The 12,188-nt window shown below is 37.6% G+C and overlaps 1 protein-coding gene across 5 annotated transcripts in view; it reads right to left on the bottom strand.

Moving 5' to 3' along the window:
* Positions 1–3,163: 3,163 nt before the first annotated feature.
* Positions 3,164–12,188, bottom strand: part of LOC144959347 (protein Wnt-6-like) — a 129,250-nt gene continuing 120,225 nt past the window's right edge. For all 5 annotated transcript variants that reach the window (XM_078891919.1, XM_078891920.1, XM_078891923.1 and 2 more), the window contains exons 5-6: positions 11,016–11,198; positions 3,164–4,604 (exon numbers count right to left, since the gene is read on the bottom strand). In XM_078891919.1, the coding sequence (XP_078748045.1) occupies positions 4,143–4,604; positions 11,016–11,198 (645 nt within the window). In that variant the 3' untranslated portion in view covers positions 3,164–4,142. The remainder of the gene's footprint in view (positions 4,605–11,015; positions 11,199–12,188) is intronic.

Genomic DNA, 12,188 nt, shown 5'->3' with positions numbered 1-12,188 from the left:
AGCTTGCCAAAACAAGAACAGAGAGAGAGAGAGAGAGAGAGAGAGAGAGAGAGAGAGAGAGAGAGAGAGAGAGAGAGAGAGAGAGAGAGAGAGAGAGAGAGATAACAATAATAATAACAAGATAAGCATCATGGGCAGTCAAGTGGCATGGTTGTCTTATGATGAATTTTTCTTGCAGCCTGCGGGGCAGCGTGGCTCAGCGGTACGGTCTTTGCTTCGTACCCGAAAGGTTTGAGCATCCGCCGCTGCGCTATGTGGTCTTGAACAAGTCACCTCGCCCTAGCTCACTTTGTGGCGCTGCGCTGCGGCTGACGCCTGAGTTATTGCAGTCTTCCCTTGAAATAGACCATAAAGACAAATTTCCCCGATGGGGATGCATAAAGGGAATTTTTAATTTTTTAAATGTTTTTTATTTCTTTGTTGTATATCTGGTATTGTTTCACATCACACTTTATCATTTCTTCATTCTACGCCAGTGCTTGCTATCCAAATGTCCACGTCCTAAGGAAAACCTTTGAATTCTCAAACACAGTTAATATATATAGCGCAATATCCACTAAACGTGCTCAAAGCGCTTTTGTTGACGGCAATGTACTCATTTTACACCTGAATGCGGTGAGAGAATGTGATTAAAGATCCTTTTCTATGGTCTCAACTATGCGCCGAGCAAGGCTCGAACTGTGGGCCTTCCGATCCGAAAGCGAGTGTCATACCACTAGACCACAGCTCATTGCAATCAAATTAAATTGGATAGTGTTCAGTGTTCACTTACCATCTTGATTACGTGAACCACTGGGTCAGTCTGACCGTAGCCATCGTAGAGTTATAGATAGAATGCGCTTGGCCAAGGAGTTCACAACATTGCCATCCGGAAGTATAACGGACCAACACACAAACTCTGTGTAACCATGAACTTTTATAGTCTGGTTAATACAGTTTAGTGAGAACAACTCACAAACGCGGATGGCAAAAACAATAACAAAGGCCTAAGTGACGTCATCTGCATACTATCTATACCCTGACACTGACTAAAATATTACGTCAAAAGACAAGTCTTTGGCCAAAATAGAAAACAAATCGTGAGTTGTATTCAGTAGGCCATCCAATGGAATCACTTGTTTCGTTGAGCTCTACTAACGACAACTAACTAGACGGTGCACAAACCTGAACAATGACGTCAAATTATAAGTCCTCGTGGGTTCTAGTGTCGGGCTATAGATAGTATGCAGATGACGTCACTCAGGCCTTTGTTATTGTTTTTGCCATCCGCGTTTGTGAGTTGTTCTCACTAAACTGTATTAACCAGACTATAAAAGTTCATGGTTACACAGAGTTTGTGTGCTGGTCCGTTATACTTCCGGATGGCAATGTTGTGAACTCCTTGGCCAAGCGCATTCTATCTATAAGTTAACGATGGCTACGGTCTCATGGTGTTAGTTCGTTTGATTTTTTTTGTTTCTTAATGGGATTTACGGCACTGCACTTGCGAAATTTTGAGGTCATTTGTAACACACCCTATCAACACGGTATTATTTCGTGACTTAGCTTCTAAAATTTTTATTTATTTCCTAAAATATGAATCTTTGGCTATGAAAATAGTTGCGGCTATGTGGTCTAGAGGTATGACACTCGCTGTCGGATCGGAAGGTCCAGGGTTCGAGCCTCGCTCGGCGCACAATTGAGTCATCAGAATAGGCTCTTTACACACATTTTTACACCGTACTCATGTCTAAAATGAGTAACTGGCCGTTAACAGTGTTGTCTCTGTCGAAAAAAAACAAACCCATTTAATATCGCCTAACAGGCATCATGCCTTGTTCTACACGTATTACTGTTGGCCAGGGACTTATTGTAAAACGCTTTGAGCACCATTAGTGACTATTGCTCTATATATAAAAGCTCAAGTTTATAATATTATGCTTTACTGATGAGAATAGATATCATTTCATGAAGTCCAAAACTCTAACATTTCATATTTTTTTATTGGTTTAACTTTATACTTATTCTTTTAATTTTGAAATACAAGTCATCGCAACAAAATTCCGTTTTATAACGGCGGGTCAATTTCAGTGCCATTGAAGTAGTCCTTCAGCGCCAGGAGGCCCATGGAACCGGAGTTTATCCTGGTTTCTATATCGTGAAACACACAATAGCAATTGCTTGCTACCCTTTGGATAGGACGCTGGTCTATCGCAAAGTACTTTCCGTCAAATCTAAAGACCCAGCTACCCATTAATCGTTGTGTGGACAGGGGTTCAGAAAAAAATATCGACTGCACCCGGGATCGATCTTGGTCCCAACTGAGCTATACCAGTGCCATTGAAAAGAAATATTGATGAACAGTTGCAATATCTAAATGACGCTAATTATAGCACCTTGGAATTTTTTTTTAAAAACAACAACCAAAAAAAAAGAAGAAAAAAACAGCAAGAGAGATCAGAACTAGTTTGTGGCTAATCTAAAACCATCTATAGATACTTACTAGACACAAACTTCCTTATGAGGAGTTGACTTTCAAAATCTGCTAGATATCCATTCAGACAATGTAATATATTGGAAATTTTGTGTACATCGTGGTATAACCTAAACTTATAAAACTCACAATGTATTATTGGCTAAGAAGCTCACAATATTGCCATCCGGAATTATAATGGACCAACACACAAAACGATGTGTAACCATGAACGTTTATAGTCTGGTTCATACAGTTTGGTGAGAATTACTCATAAACGTGGATGACAAAAAAAAAACAATAACAAAGACCCGAGTGACGCCATCTTCGTTCTATCTATAAGATAAACATAACAAAAATTTATCTCTTAAACTTACTCAATTAATGATGAAATTTAGCCGTTTTATCGAAATGATGAAAAAGAGATTCATCAGATTTTGCAAGTCATCATATTATGATATCAGTACTTCCCTGAAAAACTAAAAAAAAAAAGAATTTAACAGTGACCGAAGAGGATATAGAATAGTGAAGATATCACTCAGAAGGGGGAAAAACATCATCATCTCTTCTTAATCATAATTCCAAATGACTATTTCTTTCTCAGTCAAAAGTCTCCGGACAGAGACAATTTGAAACAAAATTGAAACCACAAAATCATTGTTACAAAGTGAACTAGACGTCTAGATGCAAAAAAAAAAAAAAGAATTTAAAGTTATAGAGATTATAAACATACAATTTTATTCATTCATTTAGGTAGTTACTTGTTCATTTTAACATCTATTTATCTGCACTGTAAGACACCTTAAATTTGTCTTGAATAAAACATGAGTATAAGCCAAGTTTCATATTTTCGACGATTCTCAATGTGAACCTCTGGTACACCTGCACATAATACCAATTTAGGCGAGTGGTCACGCGAGGTCCAATATGCACACAGTTCCAGATCCCGAGAAAAATCTCCTGAAAGGTCAATGGTGCCGACGAGGTCACGATCTTGATAAAGATCTCTTAGGCCATTATTGTACATATTCAATTTGGACACAAGGATATTAAATTTGCAATATCATACACATATCATAATATGATTTATCAAATATTTATAAAAGTGTTCATGTTATGGTTTCCAAGTTATGATTTATGTTCCAACTTGAGTTACCATTTCGGATCATTACAGAATTTCTAACACCGACGTCATAACCGAGGGATTCGGCAATAATACGTCAATAATAATATACACAATTATATCGAGCAATATTTTTCTTGTCACAATATGGGAGTTAGATAGTAAATTTCGTAACTAAAAACTTTTCCGTCATTACATCTGCCTTCCATTAAATGTTATATTGTGTATATGTTGGTAGCACAAGAATACACACCCCAGCTCCCCATCGAGGTTTGGGTGTTTTCTATTCATCACATAGAAAAGAAAAGGCTGATGATAAAGGAATATGAGGTAAGTTGAAAGGTATCGGAGAAGCCTGCGTGTTTCCGCATTCCTTTGAAATGTCTTCAGCCTGATCATAACCACTCTGAGTCAAGTTTCAGAGGCTGCACATTAGGCCTAAACAGTGCATTCTCAAAGACCGCGAAGCTGGAGGATGTCAAATTTAAGACGTTCAAGTGTTTCTCACATTGCTGTTCAAAAGTCAATCAAATTTTAGTGATGATAATGAAAGAATATATAAAACCTTCAGTAACACTTATATATCGTTTTGACTGTCTCACACGTTTCACAAACAACATCACAGCACCATATAAAACGACATTTGCAATTCTCTCGAACTGTCATCTGGTTTGTGGAATATCCTCTATGGCAACACAGAATATCACAACCCCCAACGCCCATGTACTCGGGCATGCATTCTCTCCCTTTAGTTCCCAGCGACCCATACTTCCGGTTCTTTTTACAGAAATTAGGTGACGTATCTGCATAGATCAAGTCGTTTCGCGACGGCGGTTTAATCGTCCTACCATGAGGCATTATATTTTTGCCATCGTTGGAAATTTTCACCTTGATAGCACCGTCGAATTGGGCCTTCAGGATGTCTCCGATTTCTCTGAAGGAAGGCATCTTTTTCCAGCACGTCTTGAGAGTACAGGAGCCAGAGAGGCCATGGCATTTGCAATCTCTTCGCATGTGGTTTTTGATTGCCTAGAGATTTGAGGAAAAAAAGAAGATTAAACATAGTAAAACAGTGGCATCAAAACAAATTGGAGTAGTCAAAGAACTGAACTAAGTGTCTATGAAAGGTGCCAGGCAAAGCAAGAAAGAAAAATACAAGAAAAAAAAACCATCCCAAAAAATCAGTCTATACATCGAGGCCGACTAATTTTTTGGGATGTTTTTTTTTCTTGTATTTTTCTTTCTTGCATTGTCTAGTACGTTTCATAGACACCTGTTCAGTAGTGCGGGGCGGTCCCAAGCATGCTAAAGGACCCCGGTTCTACGGTTCCTGGGAAATGAAAACCACAAGAACCGGTTCTTTTTCGACATTGGACATTCACAGGGAATCGTTGGGACCGTCACACGATTGGAATCGTGCCTGTAGTAGACGGTAGAAGAACCGCTGAGTGAAAGTGAGAGCGGAGACGGCTGTCTGCCAAAAAAAAAAACATGAAAATAGTGCTATTTTGCCAACAACAAAAAACACATGAAAATAGTGCTATAACATTATCCATTAAACATGTGTGTGTGTGTGTGTGTGTGTGTGTGTGTGTGTGTGTCTGCTGAGATTGATGAAGAGGGTCAGGTCAATGCGAGGGAGTGAAAGGAAAAGGGATGGTTAATATTTTGTTTCTGTGGATTGCTGGACCAAAAGTATGGGAAGAGTTTGTTTTGATTTGTTTCTTTTTTTTTCCGGTCCTAATATACCGTCCGGAGCAGTCCGGAGGCTTAGGGAAGCCGTCCGGAGGTCATTTAAAGAGGCCCTCAGAACTGTATTTTCACGATGGATCTTTTGTCATGCGCTTATTTATTCAAGTTGACAATAATATAGTAGCATTTCTTAAATTATAGAACAAGCCTTGATAGTAGATTGAAAGAAATGCCAGCACGAGGAGCTTTCGGAAGGCCTCTCCTCGGACGGCTTCTGGAAAGCTTCGTACAGCTCTGAGGGCCTCCGGGTGGCTTGAGAATGCTTTAGATGACCTCCCTTGGACCCCTTTTTTCCCTCTCCATTCCTTTGTAAAGCGCATTGAGCATGTTTAGTGTATATTGCGCTATATAAAAGCTCTAGTTAGATTACTGAAATTTTAACTTTTCCTAATACGACAATTGTTTTGGTTTTCCGACGCCACTGTGTTTTGTGATGTATTGAAAGCAGTCCGAGGTTGTTTTTTTTTTCTATCAGGGTTAGCTCGAGGTTGGAGGATTTTAAAAATATTATGGTTAGTCATACGTTTTAGTAAATGTGTTAGGGTAAAGGTAATATTAATATGTTTTATTTTTTCATAGGGTTAGTCGAGGGAATATTTGAGTTGTTTCCCTTAGCACGAGGAACTTTCGGAAAGCCTATATATCGGTTGCAATAATCCTTTTCTGAATGATCAATGTACTATTTATCGATCAGTACCAACAATCTTTTAGTGAATGATCAATGTACTAGTTATTGATCATTACCAATAATCATTTTGTCAATGGCTAATGTACTATTTATCGACCAGTAGATTGAAATAAATGCCAACACGAGGAGCTTTCGGAAGGCCTCTTCTTCGGACGGCTTCTGGAAAGCTTCGTAGAGCTCTGAGGGCCTCCGGGTGGCTTGAGAATGCTTTAGATTACCTCCGGACGGCTTCCCTTGGACCCCTTTTTTCCCTCTCCATTCCTTTTCTTTTCTCTCGCCAGCCGCCAGTCTATGTCAAAGTACTTTCGCCAGATCTAACAGACCCAGCTACCCATTCACTGCTGGGTTGGCAGGGAGATCAGAAAAAAAAATAATCTCGACTACACCCGGGATAGATCTCTGTCCCTTTGAGTGTGAAGCGAGTGCTCCATCAACTGAGCTATCGCGGCCCAAAATAGTCTATTGGTTTTTTTTTAAATACAGACATCTTGTATGTGAAACTCATATTACCTATTTGATTAGTTAAAACACAAAACGAAATTTAAATATTTGTATTATTAAATGACAACAATGCGATAGAAAGGACTGGTACTGGTGACAACAGAAAGACAAAAGAAAACAAAAAATAAAAAATCGGGCCTGCTAGGCTGCTAGGTTCGATTCAAACGTCACACACCCAAACACACACACACACACACACACACACACACACACAGTGTGTGTGTTGTGTGAACGGAGATTATATCGGGCGGAGTTGGGGGGGGGGGGGTAGGGGGGTGAAGCTATATCCCCTATCAATGACAAAAACTGCCTCTATTTGTGTATTTGGTTCAGTTACAATTGTGTTCAATTGTGAATGAAGAAGAGTAGAGTAGATTAGAGTAGAGAGGGAGAGAGAGGGAGAGAGAGAGAGAGAGAGAGAGAGAGAGAGAGAGAGAGAGAGAGAGAGAGAGAGAGAGAGAGCGAGAGAGAGAGAGAGAGAGAAAGAGGGAGATAGATAGATACATTCTTAAATTTCTTAAAGGGGTCCCTGGTCAACAGCATCATTTAACATGTAGGACGGGACATGACGCCTGTTAGGCGATATTACAATTTTTCGGACAAAGACCACGCTGTTAACGGCCATGTACTCATTTTACACCTGAGTACGGTGAGAGAATGTGAGTAAAGGGCCTTTTCCAAGGACTCAACTATGCGCCTAGCGCAAGGCTCGAACCCAGGACATTCCGTTTCGAAAGCGAGTGTCATACCACTAGACCACATAGCCGCATATATATATATATAGATAGATAGATAGATAGATAGATAGATAGGGAGAGAGTGAGAGAGAGGGGGGGGGGAGAGAAAAAAAATGGGAGATAGATAGGTAGATAGATAGATAGAGAGAGAGAGAGAGAGAGAGAGGAGGGGGGGGGGGAGCGAGAAAGACATGGGAGATAGATAGATAGATAGATAGATAGAGAGAGAGAGTGGTGAGAGGGATACACAGAGAAAGTGAAAGAGAGTGAATGAGAGAGAGAGAGAGAGAAGGGAGGCATTGCTAAAATTCAAACATTATGTTAGAATGAGGTTGGCGGAGAGAAAAGAAATGAGTTTTAAGAAAAATAGAAATCCTCCAAATCTTAGAAATTTAATATTATTTTAAAGTTTAATTAAATGAAGTTTTTTTTTTTAAAAATTCATTTAGCATTCATGATTATTAAAAAATTCGTGAGTTTGTTAAATTTAACGTTGAATCTTAAGCATCAGGACAAAACGTTTTTCAATCGATTGGTCACAATTGATGAATTAAATAAATTAAATAATCGGATTAGATAACAGAAACGTAACAAAAATAAAATAAAATAATAAAAAACAAACAAACAAAAAGACAACCCCCCCCCCTTAAAAAAAACCCAAAAAAACAAGCAACAACCCCCCCCCCCTCACGAAACAAAAAACAAAAACAAACAAAACAATGTCCACTAAAAGTGCACAAAGCGCTTTTAAAGGATCACTGACCAACAGCAACATGTAATATGTACGGATATAGACATGGCGCCTGTTAGGCGATATTACAATTATTATTTTCCTATGCAAAAATTATTAACGGCCAGGTACTCACTTTACATCTGAGTACGAGGAGGGAATGTGAGTAAAAAGCCTTTTCCAAGGACTCAACTATGTGCCGAGCGAGGCTCAAACTCAGGAGTTTTCGATCTGAAAGCGATTGTTATTCCAGAAGACCACGTAGCCGCACAAGTTACATTTTAAAAAAATAAATAAAAACAAGTCGAGACTAAACTTAGGCAAGTGAAAGGCTGAAAAGAGAATCAGTCATATGTGACGTACACTTATGGTGACATTAAACTAGAATTTGAAAAGGGAAAAGAGATCAGAAATACAATAAAAGAAGAGAAGGTTGAATACAAAAATAAAATGGAGCGACAACTGAGATCGGGCTGCGCAAGGAAAGCATGGGAGTTGATAAAACAAATGGGAGGAGTAGACCAAAAGAAACGAACATTCCCACAAGGAAAAACGAAAACTGATGTCAACAAATTAAATGATTTTTACTGTCGTTTTGACAGGCTCCCACCTGTTCACAACGGTTTGTCAAATGACAATGAGCCACCTCCAGATATTGAAGAAGAAACCGTAAGCTCCCTCTTCCGGAGATGTAAAGAACATAAAGCACCAGGACCAGACAACATTACCGGAACTATTTTGAAAAAACTGTCACCAACAACTGGCTATACCTTATACAAAACTTTTTCAAAGGTCAATCGATGAACAATCAGTGCCAGTACTTTGGAAAACATCGATTGTCGTTCCAGTTCCAAAAAAGCGTTGTCCGACCGTATTGAATGACTTCCGTCCAGTGGCGCTTACATCGCTTGTAATGAAATGTTTAGAAAAAAATTTAAAATCTGAGCTCCTACAAAAATGTTATGACCTGAAATTGCTAGATCCGTACCAATTTGCATACCAGCAACATCTCAGTGTTGAAGACGCACTATTAACCGCCACAAATTTGATCTCGAAACACCTTGACCAAACGCCCTCGAATTACGCCAGAATCCTGTTTGTCGACTTTTCGTCAGCTTTTAATGCCATGAACACAGATATTTTGCTTCAAAAGTTGTGCAGCATGGATATTCCAAACTACCTTATTAAATGGTATAAAGAGTTTCTGACCCATAGACCGCAATGTGTAAAATTGGGTGAACATATCTCCAACAAAAGAACGTTGTCGAACGGATGTCCCCAAGGCTGTGTGAGTTCCCCAATCCTGTACATCTTATACACCAACGACTGCAGACCATCCTTTGAAAATTGTTTTATAGTGAAATATGCAGATGATACTGCTATTCTTGGCTTATTAAAAGATAAAGTTACCGAAAAGAATTATTTCAAACAAATAAATATATTCACCGATTGGTGTAAACAAAATCAGCTTGAATTAAATGTTGAAAAACGAAAGAACAGGTGTTTGGTGTAAAAAATAAAAACGACTTAAAGTGTGTGGCGATCGGTAAAGATGATGTTGAGATAGTTGACTATTTTAAATATTTAGGAATAACCATTGATAGTTCCCTCAATTTCTCTCAACATATTAATATAATATCTAAGAAAGTTGCCCAAAGATTATACATCCTAAGGAAATTGAGAACATTTCAAGTAAGGAACAAAACTATGTTAAGAGTTTATGACTCATTGATTAAAAGTGTAATTGCGTTTGGCTGCACCATATGGTTTGGAGGATGCCGACTTAAAGATAAATCAAAAATTTCAAAATCTATCAAAGAGGCATCAAAAATAATAAACCATCCTCTTGATGGAGTAGAAAGAATTCATGGAAAAGCAATAGAAAGGAAAGCATTCTCAATTACCAACAATAAAAAACATATTTTATACCATGAATTTAGTCTTTTACCATCTGGGAAAAGGTTTTGTCAGATTAAATGTAGAACTAACAAGTATAAATCAACGTTCGTTCCATCAGCAATAAAAATTTTGAATATTTCATATGGTACAGAAAAACCAAGGATTGATTCGTTGGCTGATTAACGGATTAATTTATTTAATGTAAGATTAACTGACCAATTGATAATGATGATAATTTTTGGTGTCGAATTGCCACAATCGTAACAAATTGAAAACGAAATGAATATGTTTATGTTGTGTATATCGCACGTGTGAAAGAAAGAGAGAGAGGGAGAGAGAGAGAGAGAGAGAGAGAGAGAGAGAGAGAGAGAGAGAGAGAGAGAGAGAGAGAGAGAGAAAATAAATAGGAGTGAAATATCTGTTCAATCTTACAGTTATCGTTTAACATTATAACAAGTGTAACTAAATGACAAATTGCCATATTTATGGACAATAAAGATCTATTATTATTATTATTATTATTATTATTATTATTATTATTATTATTATTATTATTATTATTATTATTATTATTATTTGCAGGTCTGATAACCCAATTCTTTATGGGCTCACTGTTATAATGGAAATCTCAAAAAATGAGGCAAAATATTGTCCATTTTCATTACAACTAGGCCCATAAGTGGTTTCGGATGGCAGACCTACATATATTGACACGTCGGTCATATGCCATTTACAGAGAGGTCCATATCTTAAAATTATATGTATGTGATAATTACGTTTTTAATTGTTATATATTTTTGTAATTGGTCATGTCCTGATGATCATATTATAATCATGTAAGGGATTTATTTTCAAAGCTTATTCATAAATGACCTAAGCAATATTTAGTATGATATATCATATTATTATTATTATTATTATTATTATTATTATTATTATTATTATTATTATTATTATTATTATTATTATTATTATTATTATTATTATTATTATTATTATTATTATTATTATTATTATTATATATTGAGCCCTAAAATCATTGCCACACCAGATCAATTGGATTTTGAGCTCACTTCCATAGATTATATAACCTAGAGTTTATGTTTTGATATAATTTTAAAGTTCAATCTTACCATTCGTCCAGCGTCGTTGTTGTGTAGCTGTATCATGGTGGTAAAGTCGACACGCCTCTTCCGTTTCCGGGCATCCATGAAATCACGTGACTTCCGGTATCCGTATTCCACATTGTCGCCGCAAGTTCCCCACTCCCATTCGCCATCCGTGGATTTGTCTCGCCGATTTATGACACAGGAACACTGTAAAATTGAGACGATTTATGACACAGGAACACTGTAAAATTGAGACGATTTATGACACAGGAACACTGTAAAATTGAGACACTTCAGCGTCACTGACCAGCTTAGAAAAATGTTTGTGTTTGTTTTTAAGGGTTTTTCGGCGCTTACAACACATTAACTCTCTCATTACCAGCTATTTTTAGAGTTTCCCCCTAAAGTTTTCTCCCACCCGACACAAAAATAGACTTTTCTTACTCAAACAAAAAAATAACAATGCTTCTACAACACAGTATTTAGTATTTATATCTAGCTAGTCTGTAATCAAAGCATTCTTTAAAATTGTGATGTACAAGAGAAATCAGAATGAGAAAATTGTTCGTTGCATCGTGACGAATGTGACAATTTTCATATCGTTGGCGAGGAGAGGGTTAATGTCATACCAGCGCCAGTAAAATGAAAGAAAATGGGATTGTAAAAAGTTCTAGAATTACAATTAAAACACCCAAGAAAAGATAGGACAAGGGGAATTGGTTCAAATAGGAAACATGTAGATTCCAAGAGCACACTGTCAAGTGCTTAGTTTGAGATTACCTAAAAGTCTCATCCAGACACAAGCATAGGTCCCAACTAAGAGTAGGACACTCAAATGTTTACAAATCATATATAATATATAAACAAAACAATGCAGTGTATAACAGAGAAATTATTTACAAGAAAAAAAATATCACCTCCCAAAACTCTATACATTTGACAGTTTCCCTCCCAGTTAGGATAGTTAGGATATCTGGGCCAGGGCCTGGACAAAACCAATTAATCTCATTCGAAGACAAAGTAATCTCATTCGAAGACAAAGACAAAAAGCATGTTGGAAAACACATATAGGGGGATAGAAGACACAGTAAGTACCCCCCCAACCCCCCCCCCCCCCGTCCACTATGGGAGTCCAGGAAACCCACCAGGAGCTTAGAAAAAGAAGAACAGGGAAACTGAAATTATTCAGGTAAAATT

Source organism: Berghia stephanieae, chromosome 13 (genome assembly GCF_034508935.2).
Source record: "Berghia stephanieae isolate SIO BIC M18660-M18661 chromosome 13, UCSD_Bste_1.3, whole genome shotgun sequence".
Classification (NCBI taxonomy): domain Eukaryota; kingdom Metazoa; phylum Mollusca; class Gastropoda; order Nudibranchia; family Aeolidiidae; genus Berghia; species Berghia stephanieae.
The sequence above is the reverse complement of the archived record's forward strand: the minus strand, read 5'-3'. Positions and strand labels throughout refer to the sequence as shown.